We start from the raw sequence: 18,232 nt of genomic DNA on the forward strand, positions 1-18,232 counted from the left end.
CTGTTGTCAGCTATTCCCACCCCACCCCCACTAGCTCCCAAGCAAGACCACAGCAAAGGGTGAAAGCAAGGTGAACGAATATTTCTCCAAGTACAGCACTGGGACTCACCTGATAAGTTGCCTGTCTCTGTGGCGGTGGAGAGTGTAGAATGTTGCAAAAGAGAGAGTGTGGTGTCTGTGCAGCTATGAATGAGGGAGTTAAGGAGAAAAGAACCCTTTAGAGAAAAGCGGAGGTGGTGGTCGGGGACTAGGGGCGGAAAACACTAACCTTTATGAGAAAGTAGAAATTTGCTTCCCTCATGGACATACGATGCTTTTCATCATTTTAAATTCATTTTTTAAAAATTCTCTTCCCACCCTTAACACTACCTGCAAGGCTAGTGGGTTAGGGAATTGCTATGCACCATTAAAAGGATAAAGAGCAGAGAGACCTACCATGCCCTCCTCGAAGGGAAACAGGGGAACGATAGATAGAAATAGGCACTGAGTGATGCTTGCTGCCATGGAAATGGTGCTCGTGCTGAGAGTGAGACCCCGGCGAGGAAGAGGTGGAGGAGGAGGAAGCTACATTAGAAGAACTCCACACGGAGCTGACGATACATCCCCAGAACAGGAACCAGATCCCAAGCGTCCAGGCCGGCCGGCGCGGAGGGCTCCGTCTCGCGTGGATTCTCAGGTGCATGGTCAACGCACGGGACCACTACAGATGGGCAGTTTGAATTCCAGCCAGTGAGGAGTAATGAAGTTCATGATGCCCACGGGCCCATCATAGCAGGAGGAAGAGTTGCCAGAATTCGGGGAAGAGGGAAGCAATATGCGCTTTCCAAACAATGAATCAGTTAAAAAAAAAAAATACTACTTAAAGAAAGAAAGAAAGAAAAAAAAAAGATAAAAGGCAAAGCCCCTTCTCTTTCCAGGGGCTGAAATTTAGGATGGCAGAGTCCTCCCAGGTATAGCAAACCTCCTAGGGAGCCCCGGCATGCCACGCATGTCAGGGGAAGACCGGCGCGGCTTCCTCCGGATCTCTAGACACCTCCAGTCTGATGACTTAAGTGCACACTCCCGGGAGCCACACAGAGGAAAGGTGGCAATGAAGGAAGAGAAGGAGGCAGCCCGAACCCCAAGTGGGTTCAGGTGAGTTTATCCCAACATCCAAGGAGTTTGAACATTTTTATTTTCCTGTTGCCACTTCTATGAGATGCAATGCAGAACTGTCAGGCAAAAGGGGGCTGCAGGTGGAAGAGTTCTTCGGGTTTTCCTGGGAGTCTCCGCGGAAGGGCGCGAGGCTTTTAACCCTGCGCGTGCTGGACTAGCGCCACGAAGCAGCCGCCGGCTTCCTGGGTTTCCCAACTGGAAGAATAGCAGCAGCAGCAGCAGCAGCCACCGCAGCCAGAGGAAAAGAATAAGAAGGACTGGAGGGAAAGAGGAGAGGAGGAGGAACCCGGTGCGGAGCAGCCACCCAAACCAACGTGGCACGGGGTGAACGGAGGTGGGTGGGCGAAATCAGCGAGAGCGCAAGAGGAGGTTCCCGGCAGGCGGCAGAGGTGGCCGAGAGGCGGGCGGGCGCCTGCGAAGTGCGCGGACCAAGGAGGCACAGGTGAAGTGAAGCGAGGAGTTGGGGAGCCAAATTCACAAATGGGCAAGTCATATGCAAATAGCGCACTCCCGAGAGCAAATCAGTGCAGCCCCAGAGCTCTGCCGAGGGACTGGCTGGCTCCGGAGGAAGGAGGGGCCAGAGCGACCCGGAATCCCGGCCCTCCCCATTCAAGCACAGGCTCGTATACACCCGCGCGAGCCTCCAGCACACGCCGCCCGCCCTCCTCTCGCTCGCGCGGCTCCCGCCCCGCCGTGTGTGCGCGCGTCTGTGACACCGAGAGACCGACACTGCGCCTTCTTTATCACTCGTTCCCTGCTCCTCCCCCAGGCGCGTGAAACCGAACTCGGGCCATGAAGGCACCTTTTCGCAATTTGGGAGGAAAACTAAGGGCGGCGGCTAAGGCCGAAGTAGCTCCAAATAGAAATAAAAATAAACCCCTCAAGTCAGCGCGAGCGCTGGAGCTGCTGCACGCGGTGGTGCCGCACGCGCGCTCCTCCCTGCCTGGCGGTGGCTTGGGCGACCACTCTCCAGGCGCGTGTGTCTCCCGGGGTTAAAATGCCCAGGGTCCCTCCCGCAGGGCGAATGATGGGAATCTGAGTCCGGACTCTCAAAAGTGAAGGTGGAGCGGTGGCCCGGGGACTCTAAAGGGTGAAGGGCTCCGTGGTTGGCAGTCCTTCCAGAAGGTGGTTGCCACCCCCTGTGGTGGATAGGACACTGCTGGGATTCAAAATCCAGAGGTTATCGTCCGCGCCTGTAGTCCTCATCAAAAAACTTCAGAAGGGGAGAGGGCCAAGTCGGCTGGCTCAAAGAGAAGTGACTGGCCTGTCCGGAACCGGCTGCAGAAGGGCTGCCCCAGGTGGGTGAAGTCCCCTGGGCTCTGGGCATCAAAGACAGCACGGTGTTTACCTCAAGACTGAACACGCAGGGGAGAGCCAGAGTGGCAGCACCTGTCCTCTGTTGTGGCCATCTGTGACTCCAGGAGGGGGCTGACCCAAGGCTCTGCCAGGACACGGTAACACTATGGACCAGGCGGCATCCACCCCTCCACTATGTCTGATGCGCAGGAAGGACAAACCCAACAGGCTGCCCTCTCAGGCCAGGTCGTTGTCCAAACAGGACTTGCTAGCTTTGACTCCCTCCTACCATTCACCTTGGGTAAAAAGCCCATTACATTTGCAGGGAGGGAGGGGAGGTGAGTGAACAATACTTGATGGTTAAAACATATATATGTTCTATTTAGGAGGCTTTTTTAAAAGGAGCTTATAGCACCTATTATATACTCCACTCTCATTTCAAACCCCCTGAGGATAAAGAACAGGGATTAAGACAGCCCTATTCATCCTTGAGACAACCCAAGGAGTTGTTGAGGAAATAGCATTATGTCTCTCTAATAGACAGAGATACCAAACCTACAGGTGACTTGCCTTCAAGGTCGTACATCAAGTCCGTTTCAGAATTTATGGTAGTGAATTGATATTCTGGTTCTGAAATTGGTGTCCTCCAAAAGCTCCAAGCTGCCCTTAGTAAATGATGCACACAGTCACCCTAACTGCCTTGGCTGTCATTTGTAAGGGTAGTCCAGGATCCACAGCCCCCCAGGAAATGACCCTCTGACAAGGTCTTCCATACTTTTGGGTGTGCCCCCACGCACAGTGTCTTAAACCAGCAGCATGCTCTCAGGGACACTACAGCAAGGGGAAGGGGTGGTTTATAGACATTCCGTTGAAACCTCAGTTTCCTCCTCTGTAAAATGAGGAAAATGCCTCCCTCTCGAGGTTGTTGGGGGTTTAAAATGAGACATTCACAGTATCTGGTAGAGCACCTGACAAACAGTGGCCATATTCTTTGTCCACTAGAAAAATAAGCTGAAGCTCTAAAAAGGTGAAGAACAGGTCAAGTACCTGGTTAGGGTCTTATGCTATTATTGCTAGAAAAGCCAGAAAAAATTCTTAATATCCTAAATATCCATGATAATTTCCACTCAATTCAACCACTCCTTGATTTAGTCCCCAGATGGATTTCCACTGCACTTTTGGCCTTAAGGCAGCCTAGATGACTCTGCTTACCTCTAATGCTTCAGCTCCATCTCCTGCCGGATGCCCCATTCCTCCCTACTCTCTAGTTCCCCAGGTCTTTCTGCTTTGATCATGGGAAGTTCTTTCTCATCCCAAGGCCTTTATAGCATTGTTGGCCCCTTCTGTCTGGAAGGCTTTTCCCCAAGATTTTCATGTGATGGGTGCATTTCAAATGTCACCTCCTCAGAGACCCTCTCTGGTCCTCATTTAAATTTGACCACCACCCCTGAAAGGCATCCCCTCCCATTACCTTGTTTTATTTCCTTGACAGCACTCTCCAGTGTCTGAAATTATTTTATTTGTATACTTGTTCATAGTTTATCTGCTTAAAATGGTCATAAGCTCTCTGAGGGCTGAGTCTTCTTCATTTTCTCCCATTTTCTGTGTGTGTGGAACAATAGGTAGCATATCATAGGAGCTCAGTAAATACTTGCTGAATGAATGAACTCAGTGAATCAATTGCCAATCTCAGACTCACATTTTCCTTATGCCATTAATTTTGCTGATGCGTTTGTCTGGCATTAGCAGTGTGAATCCTTAGAGACAAGCTTTTCCAGAGTTGATAAACTGACCACCTACCCACTTACTGTTTTTCTTTTTTTTTTTTTTTAATTGGTATTGAGCATTGGAGACTGCTTTGACTTCATTCTGAGGATGTGTGGGAAGCTTAGATGGACCTTCCAATTAATTCTCTGCTAGGCAATAAAGAGAAAATAAATCCTTAATGCAGTACAAAATCTGGAAATGCTGCTGGTGCGTCACAGCTGGAACTATTCATTTCACTTGTCATACTTATAATTTATTTATTTACTTTTTGCAAAATGTCAAAAGAAGTCACCGTGAATTTCGGTAAGGCTGATTCCATTTGGGAACACAGTTAAATACTGAGAAGACTCTTCAGAGGACAAATGTAAGACAGGTCTATGTTACTTCTTCCACTACAAAGAGACAACCCCCAGTTATCCTAATAAAATGAATGTCCATCTCCAATTTACCGCACTGTTAATTTTTTCATGTGTTTCTTATCCTTCCTGCCCCTCCCTCTAGTTAACACATTATTTCGACTTCTTTTCTGAATCCTGTTCTTTTTAGGTCTTTTAGAGCTTATGTTAGTCTAACACATTAAATACATTTTTAAAGATTTTTAGCTCCAGTGATACTTTCGAAATACTGTCTGTAGCTAGAGTTCCAGCTGAAGGATTTGTCATCCCTTGTCCTACCATCAAAAGCTCTCCTCTTCCTCGAGTCGTCTTTTCTAGTGGGTCCCTTGAGTGACAACACTTGGGAATCAAGTGTACAGCTACAGGATGAAAATGAAAGTCCACTTTTAAGATAGAAAAGAAGAGAAATAGATTTAGAAACACTATGCTCACCCAGATTTCAAGTTGAAAAATATAAATAATTTCACAGGAACAACCACGCTTAGCTCCACTTGAATAAACCCCCCACGGGATCCTAACCACACTCTTTGGATCCTGAAATTTCTAAATGGAATACAAGTTTTAAAAAAACCCTCTCTTACTTCAGGCTTTAGAATTGGTATTATAAACCTTCTCCTCTTGCTTTTACAATGTCCCCCACCCCATCCTCACCCTGCAAGAGAATGTCCCAGGGTAAGGTATAAGCATCTTTACCCATCAGACCCTTTGTCTTGTTTGGGTCTGTGCCTCAGCTATGCGATAGTCTGGAGATTCTTTGGCTTCTGAAATAAGCCTTGTGGTTTTATTTAAATGTATCAGGCATCAGGAATCTAATGCAAAGTTGCTCTGTCCATCTGCTTGTTTTCTACAGTACTGTACATTTTATCTCTGCACAGGCCTCTCCTCACTTGTATAGACACTGACTTGCCACTTTGCTGCCAGCAGGAGCTACCTGTCAAGTTGTTCTTCACAGGCAGATCTCATATGAACTGCACAGAAACAGACAGACCAGAAAGCATCAGAACCGCCTGTTTCTGTGTGAGCCCTAAGCTTTTCGGTGAAAACCCTTTTTTTTCCAAATATGAAGAGGAGAGATCCTTAATTTCTATCTCTACAAAGGGCTCCAGAAGGCAATTTAGGGAGAGAAAAACAAACAACTAAACTCTCATAATGTGAAATGAAATAAAAGTCCTGAAAAAATACTGGGGACTGTTAACATGGCTATAAATATATCTAAGGGTTTCAGCAACATCATAAAACAGTTCAACTTTGCTTTATTACATGTCAGTAGATTTATTTATAGCCACATAATTCATCCTTCTGCTTATTTATTTTAAAAAGCCATCCTACATAAAAGCAGGTTTTGATTATATTTTCTATTTGGAGATATAAAAGAGAAGCTTTATTCTTTTAGACGTCACTTCTACAAGTATTTGATTTAAAAAAGACAATGGCATCCTTGTATAAATTTATAGTTTAGAGAATGTATATACCGTTTCTGTCTCTTTAACTTACCCTTCTAATAAACATCCATAGTTATTCCCTTGTCCTCCTTGTGGCTGAAATAGGGATATCAGGAGTTCAGATGTTGGAAAAAAAATTTTTAATCTCTTGAGTTTGAATAATGTAGCTGGGACATTTACTTCATTGAAATTTATACACATTTCTTTAAGGATTAAAAAAATATGAAATCTTCCTGTGAAAACCTTATTTAGCTTCCTTTGAACTCCAAATGAAGTTATTTTAATATAGAAGCATTTTTTTTTTCTCTTTTACTCAAAGGCAGGGCTTAATTCATTTCTCATAGAGAGATTTGGGCATTTACAACCTGTTTGTCTTCACTAAGCTTACATCGGATATCAGATCTCCACTAAGCTTAGATCAGCTATCGAAGGTCTAAACTTTGTATCCTCAGCACCATGGAAATCTCTATCTGGTTTTAGGGAATCAAATAAAATGAGTTATCATAATATGTTATCACAATAAAAGAAGGAATAATCTCATTTGTTTGTTTATAGGATAAAATATTAAAGATTTAGAGAATACTTTTTTTTTTTTTTTTTTTTTTTGGTACAGGAGATTTTATTCAGAATCACCTCAATAGGTATAGAGACCACTGCAAATGGTCTTGAAGTCTGAGAGAGACAGACTGGGCTCACCTCCCTGGAAGACACTTTGAGAGTGCATACAGATTTAGGATGGGCTCTGGTACTCCACAGCCTAGGTTCAGATCCTGATTCTGCTTGTTAGCTGCTGTGAAAACACGGCCAAGATCTTAGCCTTTTTTTTTTTTTGAGACGGAGTCTTGCCCTGTTGCCAAGGCTGGAGTGCAGTGCGTAATCTTGGCTCACTGCAACCTCCGCCTCCCGGGTCCCATTTCAAGCAATTCTCCTGCTTCAGCCTCCCGAGTAGCTGGGATTACAGGAATGCACCACCATGCCTGCCTGGCTAATTATTTTGTGTGTTTAGTAGAGACGGGGTTTCACCATGTTGGCCAGGCTGATCTTGAACTCCTGACCTCGTGATCCGCCCCCCTTGGACTCTCAAAGTGCTGGGATTACAGGTGTGAGCCACCGCGTCCGGCTCGATCTTAGCTTCTTTGTAGTTTAGTTTCTTCATCTGTGAAATAGGAGTAATTGTACCATCTATCTAATAGGTTTGTTGTCAAGTTTAAAGTTAATACATGTAAATTATCTAGAAATAGTACCCAACACACAAAAATGATCAATAATAATAATTATTTTATTTATTTATTTATTTATTTATTTATTTATTTATTTTGAGACAGAGTCTCACTTTGTCACCCAGGCTGGAGTGCAGTGGCACCATCTTGGCTCACTGCAAGCTCCGCCTCCTGGGTTCACGCCATTCTCCTGCCTCAGCCTCCCGAGTAGCTGGGACTACAGGCACCCGCCACCACACCAGGCTAATTTTTTGTATTTTTAGTAGAGACGGGGTTTCACCACATTAGCCAGGATGGTCTCCATCTCCTGACCTCATGATCCGCTTGTCTTGGCCTCCCAAAGTGCTGGGATTACAGGAGTGAGCCACCGCGCCCGGCCTATTTTATTATTATTATTACTACTATTATTATTTTTTTCTCCAGATGAGAGAAAAGTCTTTAGTTTAAAAGACTAAACAAGAAAATAGTCTTCTTTTCTTGTTTATACAAATCTACAGGGCAGTGAGTAAACACCCTCCCTCCCACCCATAATTTTTTTTTTTTTTTTTGGCCACAGAGTCTTGCATTGCCACCCTGGCTGGAGTGCAATGGCGTGATCTCTGCTCACTGCAACCTCCGCCTCCCAGGTTCAAGCGATTCTCCTTTCTCATCCTCCCAGGTAGCGGGGATTACAGGCACATGCCACCATGCCCAGCTAATTTTTTGTATTTTTAGTAGAGATGGGGTTTCACTATTTTGGTCAAGCTGGTCTCGAAACCCTGACCTCATAATCCACCTACCTTGGCCTCCCAAAGTGCTGGGATTACAGGCGTGAGCCACTGCACCCGGCCCCCACCCATGATTTCAAAACACAGAATGCAAAATCTGTCCTACATGTTACCCAACTCATGGGATTCTCTTTGCCCATCTTCTGCAGAAAAAGGGGCAACTTCATCACATGCTTCTTATAAATGTCCTCCAAGCCAACTCCAAAACAACAAAGCTCATGATTGGTCCCAGAACCAGGTAATGCAGGCTATGAAACCCCAGAATTGTTTTATAAGTAATTATTTGTCAGAGTAGGGTAGAACTCTCAAGATCCTATTCTGCTCTGGGATGTGAAAGGGCTCTCTAGTGACTTCTCTTTCCTATTTCTTTAATTCTTTACTTTCTCTCTTTCTTCTCTAGAATAAAAAATAAATTCTAATAATTAGCCTTCTTCCTAGAAAACATGCCTTCTAAATATTTTAAGAATTTCCATTGGATTTATGTAGTATTTCATTATTATTCAACATGTTTTTAAAAGTGATTGGGACTGTACCTCTGAACTGGGTTCCACTCAGGATAGAAGAAACTGCAGCCCGTGTCCTTCACTTTGGTGCATTGATTCATTTACTCCATGAACACTAAATTTATACACACTATGGGCAAAGCACTGGGTGAAGTCCAACAGGCCAAATAATGAAGAAGAGATTTCAGGCCTTAGGAAGTAAATAATCTAACAGGAAAAAAAACAAAAACAAAACTTAAACCAAATTAGACCAGCCATAAATCCATTTAAATACACTGCTTCCCAAATACAATGTGATAAGTGCTAGAACAAAGGTATAAACAAAGCACACAGGGGAACAGAAAATGGAATTGATCTACAGCAGGGAAAGCAGGGACCATCAAGAAGGATTCATAGGCAAGGTAACATGTGAACTGAGTGTTAAAAGACGAGTTCAAATCCTGGGTCCACTGGCTATATGACCTTGAACAAGTTACCTAAACTTTCTGAGCCTGCTTCCTCAACCGTACAACTATGAATCATCTCTACCTCATAGAATAGTTTTGAGGGTTTGAAAAGAAGTTATCTTGGAAAAGAGCATTGTAAATTGACGTTCACTATTATGATGAACTTGATCTTGAATGATTTTAAATTGGCAGAGAAAGGGGAGTGTAAAGTAAGGAGATTATCAATGAGGGGTGGAATCATCCACAGAGGGCTTCCTAAAGGAGGCAAACAAGCCCAGCGTTCACTTAGCACTTAAACCTTTAAAGCCCAAAGAGCTCCAAAAGGGGTCAACTTTTTCTTCCAATGCAAAAGATAGGTATTCCATGGGATAAAGAAAGGCAAGACAAGGCAGGAGAAGGGAAGGGAAGAGAGAGGGAAGGGAGAAAGGGAAGGGAAAGGCAGGGCAGGGAAAGGGAAAGGGAAGAAAGAGAAGGGGAGGGAAGGGGAAAAAAGGAGACGGGAAAGGGGAAGGTAAGGGGTGGGAGGGGAGGGGAGGGAAGGGAAGGGAAAGAAAGGGGAAGGGAAAGAAAGGGAAGGGGAAGGAAGAAGGAGGAAGGTAAGGGAGGGGAGGGGAGAGAGAAGGGGAAACTCATGTGTTAGAAGCCACATTCTTTATTTCCAAGGAATGGGTTGCCATACTCAGAAATGTCAAATAAATACCATATTTTTAAAAAGTTTAATAATGTCATAGCCAGGAGTTTTCCTCTGTTTAATTTATTCCATGTAGTTACTTTTCAGATACTAAAGTACTCATGAGATCCAATTTATGGGACTACCATTTAATTCTGGGAACATCCTAGTTCAAACATCACCTGACTCGAGTGTCTGTCTCACTCACTGTTCCATGAAAAGTACATCGTCTAAGATAGATAGACAGAGATCTAAAATAAATGGTCACTTTCCTCTTGATGCTATGTAGTATTAAATTTACTTAACAGAACTTGAGAGGAGAAGAAGATGAATGTTCTCTGAACAGAAGGTACAAAGTGTTATTAAGCAGCCCCAGAAATGTTAGCAAGATGGGTAATAAGGGCATTTCTCGGTAGTATTGAGAATTTAGCACATTCCAAAACTGAAGACAAGTGAGGTGGGGGATACTGAAATATAAGTTTATGTCATAGGTAGAAGAAACAGATTTTTCTTAAAATAGATGAAACAACATTATGATAACAATACTTTGGCACTGATGGTATCTATGTCTTCAAAACTTACTATTTCCAATCTGGACAGGCAGAATTAGTTGTTCTTTCCTAGCTTCCTAAAGTACAGTTCTGTTCACACTTGTCACATTCTGTTATTATAAGTTGATTTATATCTGGGTTCCCTACATGATTCATGAAATCATGAATTCTGAAATCATGCATGGAATGAGGGCCTAGTCCTAGAGCCAGTCAGCTTAAATTCCAGGGCCAGACAGCTTAAGTTCAAATCTCTGCTCAATTGTTTCCTTGGACAAGTTACCTAGCCTCCGAAAACTCTTTTTCTCACGGGCAAAATGAAAATGACAATATTCCTTATCTCCAGTTGAGCACAGTTTTAGGCCCATAGGAGACACTTAATGGATATTTGTGCAATACTATCGAGATATATTGAATTACTATAGGGGAGAACATTTCTTCTGTGTATGTGTGTGTGGTGGGGTAACCTCCAAAATATGCAATTATCTCATAAGGAATCACTTTGCAACATTCGGAGCCACAGCAAAATCAAAGATTCACTGTAAGGCAGTGAGCTCCCCATCACAGGGTATGCTCAAGTGAGAGATGCCCGTTAGGGACCCTGAAGCATGAGGATGGAGTATATAACCTCTGAGTTATTTTTCACATTTTACATTATATGACACATCATTAAAAGTGTTTTCCATTTGCTTTTTACTTCTGAATTTACTTAAATGTCATCCCTGGCCTTCTTTTGAGGCTCAAACCCAATGCCTGGATGCTGCAAATATTCTAACACACTTCTGTTTATTAAAACCTCATTCATCGAGGTGAGGAATCTTAAACTTCTGTAAAATGAATCCAAGACTAAGCAGTATTGTTGTACTAGGACTTCATTTTTTATTTCTGCATGCAATACAAGTTGTCTGTAGACTTATTAACAATTTTATGTTTCTATTTTAAATACCAAACATTTTTTTTTCTCCACTAGCAACACCTACACAGCTACTGTTTCTGTGATATGAGAGGGCATTTTCCTCTGGTGAAAAGCTCATCGGTACGGGAAGAATATGCTGGCTGGCTTGCTTACCCTATTGTTCCTTACCTATTCAGCATGGAACCATGGTGGGCTAAACATAAATAAAAATGAATCACCCTAAATAAAGACGTGTAGCCTGAGAACCCTGGGACAGACTGCAGAACTACTTTGCTCTGTCTAACCAACACAAGGCCATCTCTCCTCAGTCGCTGGCAAGAAAAAGAAGGATGTTAGCTATTCAGGAGATACCTAGGATAAACTCAGATACAGAAGAGAGTGACTTGTTTAGTATCAGATACTATATTAATGTCAGAATAGTTGGAATTTTCTTCTAGAGTGGGGCGTGCATAGCTCCTACAGTGTCATAAACTTTAGTACAAAATAAGAAAAATAGGGCCGGGTGTGGTGGCTCACTCCTGTAATCCCAGCACTTTGGGAGGCCAAGGTTGGGTGGATCACAAGGTCAGGAGATCGAGACAATCCTGGCTAACATGACGAAACTCCGTCTCTACTGAAAATACAAAAAATTAGCCGGGCGTGGTGGCAGGCACCTGAAGTCCCAGCTACTTGGGAGGCTGAGGCAGGAGAATGGCATGAACACAGGAGGCGGAGCTTGCAGTGAGCCGAGATTGTGCCACTGTACTCCAGCCTGGGCAACAGAGCAAGACTCCATCTCAAAAAAAATAATAAAATAAAATAAGAAAAATAAAAATGTAGTAAGAAGATAGTCCACTATGAGAGAGAGTTAATAACCACAACAATGGTAGAATAAGGGATCAAATAATGTGACATAATAGAACAATCTGAAATACATTGCCAAAATAAATATGGTTGAAGTGATTAAACAAAGGCATTCTAGAAACTGCAGAAGAAAAATAAAGGTGATAATAATAACCAATACTTGATTAATGTTTATAAGATATATATTATTATAAGTATCTCTATTTTACAACTGGAGAAAATGAGGCACAGATAGTGACTTGTCTATACTCACACAGCCAGGAGGTGCCAGAGCCAGTATTTGAACCCAAACCACCTATCTACTGTGTCTACGGTCTAAATTGCATTACTATTCTGTTGCTAAATCCTATGCAATTTATGTGTGCAAGTTCTAAGTCATACCTTAAGAGGCTGATGCTTTCTTTCTGCTTTCTCTTTGCCCCTTTTCTGCAATGTGGATGAGGTGATGAGCCAACTTTTTGACCATGTGGACATTACCACATGTTTTCTTCTGGTTAACATTGCTGAACTGATAGGTTGCCCAATGTGCTGTGGCTGAGCAACAGGAAAAAGGCAACCTGGATCTGGAGGTGACCTAGAGAAGCAGAACTACCATACTGTCAAACAAATATTCTAACTAATATGCTTGAAACATGTTAACCAAAAGAAAATGGATATGGAAATATTATTGCCAGACAAAATAGACTTTACATCTAAAAACATCATTATATCCTGAAGAAAAACAATTAACTAGATCAGCTGTAATAGTCCTGATCTGTATGCACCTAATAACATAACCTCAAAATATATAAAGCACACATTGATAGACTAAAAAAAGGCAAATCTGTGATTTAAAAAACTCACTAAAATGTATTTTCCATGGGAGTAAATGTTCTTGTTTCTTCAATCACTGTTGATTCTTCAGAACCTAGAACAATGCTTAGAAAAAGTGTTTACCATTAGTTGAATAAATTTACCATATCTTTCTTAAAACTGATAAGCTGGAAAAAGGTAGCAAGGCTACACCTAATTTAAATGGCATAACTAACAGTCCAGAAATAATGGACATATCTGAAATAAAACTATTCGAGAGCCCCATTCTTTTAAGAATGTATGGAACATAATGCAAAAAGTCCATATACTGAAGAATCAGCAATAACATTCCATATCTTCAGTCCACAATGTCATACCAGTCTACGTCAATTACAATTTTAAAATACTCCCAATAGTTGTGATCAAAAATTAAATGATCTCAGCTGGGTGTGGTAGCTCACCCAGCAGTTTGGGAGGCCAAGTCAGGGGGATCACTTGAGGCCAGGAGTTCGAGACCAGCCTGGCCAACATGGCGAAACCCTGTCTCTACTAAAAATAAAAAACTTAGCTGGGTGTGGTGGTGCATGCCTGTAATCCCAGCTACTAGGGAAGCTGAGGCACAAGAATGGTCGAGCCTGGGAGGCGGAGGTTGCAGTGAGCCAAGATGCACCACTACACTCCAGCCTGGGAAATAGAGAGAGACTCTGTCTCAAAAAAAAAAAAAAAAAATTGAATTATCTCTCATTTTTTCATTGAAATGAGATGCTATCTTTCTCTTAACTATAAATTTATGTGTGTTTAGAAAATAATTCTATATCCTTAATTATCACTACCTGTATATAAGAGAATATTAAAGCAATGCTTTTAGAAAGAGTACTGTGATCAAATTATTATCTCTCTTTCTCTCCTTTTGTTTTTCTATATGCTTATAACAGGTCACCCAACACATGTCAACATGCCTACTTTGCAATAAAATAAAACAAATGGCATACAAATGATAGTGCTGACTACTGGAAAATAATTAGTTTACATATCTTTTGTGCCCTCCTGTGCAATACTTATAGACAACTTTCGATTATATATATGATAATTAAGTGATGACTGAAACATTTGTGTTAGATATTGATATTTATTACATGCTGCTTGAGCAATTTACAATTTAGAGATTAAAAATATTTTGTGTTACCTATCTAAAAATGGGAATTGCAACCTGGGGTTACATTAAATTAGTTGATGATCCATAATTCATTCCATATTCAGATAACTTGCAGTTGTTCATATAATTTGTTGGAGTCTTAGGAGATATGGACAAATAGGTTTACTTTTTGTGTTCCCATCACAAAACCAAAGGTCTCTTAATCTCAGAAGTTGCTCCTTTCCCTTTGGATGTCAGAGTGAGTCTGACATGAATAACAAGAATGGCATAAATGGCATAGAACATTTATGCCATTCTTGTTACTAGTTGATGGCTAGAGATGTACATTTCCTGATACTCCAGTCTTCACTCCAAAACTCAAGACCTTGACAAAATCAATTATATTTTGAAAATGTACTGTCCAACCTGGGAACTAAATGCCAGAAAAATGCATCTGATGTTTTTTGGGTTTTGATCCTCTCAAAGTGAAAATCCTGGAAACATTCCAAAAGAGAACTCTGATATGATCAATAACATCAGTCCCAACAATGAGCATAAAGCTTACCTTTAAGAGAAATAAGAGAAAACATATATATTTGGCTCTAAAGGTTTTATATATATATATATATAACCTTTATAGCCGGAGAAAATCAGAAGGCTTTTGAAAAGTCATGAAAAAAAATCATACTTTTGTTTCTTTAAACCAGGTTTTGAAGTAATATAGAAAGGACTCTATTACGTATGATTTCCAATAGTTTAATATGTCATGGTTGAGACATTTTAATCACACTTTAGGAATCAAAAATATCTGGATTTTAGTCCCTGGCTCAAACATTAATTGCCAGATATTAGGCAACTCACTTAACCACTGACTCTCTCCTATAGATTCCCAGGTGCCTTTTTAAAATTTTAATTTTTATAATAGAAACAGGGGCTAAAGAGCTACACAGCTTTGGAATAATAACACCTGCTGGTATGCTTGTGCCTACTACTTATTTTTCCTGTCCCACGTCTCTCCTGCCTTGCTTGGCCAACCACCCACCTGTTAATTTCAAGCAAATGACTATAGATGACAAAGTATTTACTGTAGATTCCCTAGGAATAAAGAAGATAATTCACAAGAGAGGGGTGGTAGACGAGAGATGGGAGGGCAGAAGTCATCAGCAGGCATATATCTTAGCCCAATTCAGGCAGAGAGCAAGCCATTTCATCCAAGGGAGTGTTGTGTGGGAGTGAAACATCACAGAGGGAGTCATTGTGCCTGATAGATGTAATTTCCTAAAATGTATACCTTGTCGGTGTACAGAAGATGAATAGAGAAAGGTCAGTACATGCAAAGCAAAAAGGACGAAAGGACAGCATGCTATTGCGTAGTGCTGTACATTCTTGGTGAGTCTGTAACACTGCTAACTCACAGGCTTGACTCATTGCTGAATGGACTACACAGCCATAGAATCGTGGTGAGGCTTTAAGAATAAGAATATCCAGCAATATGTAAATCTTCTTCTTGAACATTTTTCTTCTTTAGCTACCATTGGCACTAGGGTAACTGGGGGTGGGGTGTAGAATGGTTGTTGCTTTGGAAATTACTCAGAAGGTGGTGGTTACTATATGTGGCACTGGGGGAGCAATAATAAATACATAAATAAAAATGACAAGAAACTCTTGGCCTTTTCTTCTCAGCCCCTGATCCTCCATTACAGTTAAAGAAAAATCAAGAAAATTAAAAAAAAAAAAAGAAAAAAAACAGCAATCCCCAATTCCCCCTACCCTCACTTACCAGATGTGGAAGAGATTTTTGGTTGCTTGATTTACGTTACACGAAGGTGATTACTTGGAGGGCCCAAAGAAAAACAAAAACTAATAATGTCTATAGGTTATTAAAATTTTTTCCATTTTAACTCATTCTTTGTCCTAGGATATACAACATTTGGCCAATTAATTTAAAAGTTAATTTATTTTATACAACATCAAGTTAGTTTTTAAATATATGTATATATACACGTACATATATATTAGATATATACATGCATGTATATATGTAATACTAAATAAACCTCTGTAACAGTTTCCCCTTCAGTAAGCACAGTAGCAGATACATTCTGGTTATTTATCATAAATTCCCATTTTGAAAAGTAGCATATTTTATTCTAATTTTTGATAGACTTATTTGCATGTAGAAGGGATCTGAAAGATGTTTTGATTTTTCTAGTTACTCTCTGCAATGTGTTTATCAGTTTGGGATTTGTTACAGACTGAATTTTGTTCTCTTAAAATTCCTATATTGAATTTGGAGATACGGCCTTGAAAGAGGTAATTAAGGTTAAATGAGGTCATAAGTGTGAGGCACTAATCTAATATACTGGTGTCCTTATAAGAAGGGAAAGAAACACTCAGATTTGGGGACATGCGCGTGCACGCGCACACACACACACACACACACATACATCATGTAAACACACAGAGAAGGCAGCCAGTTGCAAGCCAAGGAGAGAGGAGATCTCAGAAGAAACCTAACTTTGTGACACCTTAAGCTTGGACTTCCAACCTCTAAAACTGTGAGAAAATGAATTTCTATTGTTGGCCGGCCGGACACGATGGCTAATGACTATAATCCCAGCACTCTGGGAGGCCAAGGCAGGCAGATCACTTGAGGTCAGGAGTTTGAGACCAGCTTGGCCAACATGGTGAAACCCTGTCTCTACTAAAAATACAAAAATTAGCCAGGCATGATGGCGGGCTTCTGTAACCCCAGCTACCTGGGAGGCTGGAGGTGGGAGAAGCACTTGAACCTGGGAGGCAGAAGTTGCAGTGAGCCAAGTGAGTCACCACTGCACTCTAGCCTGGGCAACAGAGCGAGACCCTGTCTCAAAAAAATAAAAAATAAAAAATAAAATAAATAAACACATTTCTGTTGTTTAAGCCACACATTCTGTAGTATTTTGTAAAGATGGCCTAACCAGATTAGTATGGGGTTGTTGGTAATAATAATGACATTTCTGGAATTGAAGAAATTCAGATCCAGAGACAATCTTAAAGCACATCTGGCACAATAGTTCTTAGCTTGGAGTTCAAGGTACTGCTATAAAGAGAGTCACCTCTTTGCCCACCTCCAAGGAAGTGTCTTTTACATCACAGTCTGTGAATTGTGCCCCCTGAAGTTGTGTAGTACATAATATCTATGGTAGGATAAGATGAAAACTCCTTTCCAAAACTGTATTCAATTTAGTCTGGGTATGCATTTTTTTTCTGGAAAAAAAGTCCAAAGATTTCTTTATATTTTTAAAGAAACTTCGTGACCCAGATATGTTGAAGAACCATTTATTACTTAATTTATTACCATTTATTACCTTTCATTAAGAGCCATTTATTACCTCCCTCATTTTACAGAGGAGAAATTCAAATCCTAGAAAGGCATAGTGCTCAAAAATGGATAGAAACAAGTAAAAATCAGATCCAGGATCTCCCACCTCCTGATTTGATGGTTAACACGTTCCTGCTTGTCTCTGGTTACTAATGAATGAGATAAACACACACACATTTACCAAAGTACCAAAACATGTTTTCCCCGGATTTTATCATTTCACCTGAGCTCAGCAAGGGCAGAGGGATGTCTTCCTGTTTTTCAAAGTGTAAAGACATGAACATAATACTTAAATTTCAGCCTATTCATTTAAATAGTAAGATTGGTAATCTTTTTTTTTTTTTTTTTTTTTTTTTGAGACAGAGTCTCGCTCTGTCGCCCAGGCTGGAGTTCAGTGGCGCAATCTCGGCTCACTGCAAGCTCCGCCTCCCGGGTTCACGCCATTCTCCTGCCTCAGCCTCTCCGAGTAGCTGGGACTACAGGCGCCTGCCACCACGCCCGGCTAATTTTTTTTTTTTTTTTTTTTTTTTAGTAGAGACGGGGTTTCACCGTGGTCTCGATCTCCTGACCTCGTGATTCGCCCGCCTCGGCCTCCCAAAGTGCTGGGATTACAAGCGTGAGCCACCGCGCCAGGCCAAGATTGGTAATCTTTTAAAAGAAATACGCCAATATTTGCCTAGTCTGTTATATAGATGTGGTATTCTGTGGCTGAAAACATGGAGATTTTTATATGTGTGGTTAACAAAAGAATTCCATTGAAGGATGTTGTTCAAGACCCAAAATTATAGCTTCGAAGTTGCTATAAATCTTAATATAAAGTCTTTGTGTCCTTTCACTTGAGGAATGACCAAGAGGTAGTGAGTGCCTCAAATTCCATTTTCCTAGTAGTACATCATTAAGACTGAGGTCAAACAGGCCACAGACAGCATGCATGCACACACCCATACTTCAAGTGTGAAATCCCCTAACCTCC

General features: G+C 41.4%; 1 protein-coding gene across 21 annotated transcripts in view; it reads right to left on the reverse strand.

The window, feature by feature from the left end:
* The window catches only part of NRXN3 (neurexin 3), a 1,686,195-nt gene that overhangs the window by 578,856 nt on the left and 1,089,107 nt on the right, over window positions 1-18,232 (reverse strand). For 3 of the 21 annotated variants that reach the window (XM_055288613.2, XM_055288612.2, XM_055288608.2), the window contains exon 1: window positions 436-1,605. The exons of 13 other annotated variants lie outside the window; for them this stretch is intronic. In XM_055288613.2, coding sequence (XP_055144588.1) covers window positions 436-682 — 247 coding nt within the window. In that variant the 5' untranslated portion in view covers window positions 683-1,605. Of the gene's footprint in view, window positions 1-435; window positions 1,606-18,232 lie in introns of those variants that run through there. 5 more of the 21 variants (XM_055288610.2, XM_055288606.2, XM_055288609.2 and 2 more) reach the window with 4 other exon arrangements.

Source organism: Symphalangus syndactylus, chromosome 8, assembly GCF_028878055.3.
Source record: "Symphalangus syndactylus isolate Jambi chromosome 8, NHGRI_mSymSyn1-v2.1_pri, whole genome shotgun sequence".
NCBI lineage: Eukaryota > Metazoa > Chordata > Mammalia > Primates > Hylobatidae > Symphalangus > Symphalangus syndactylus.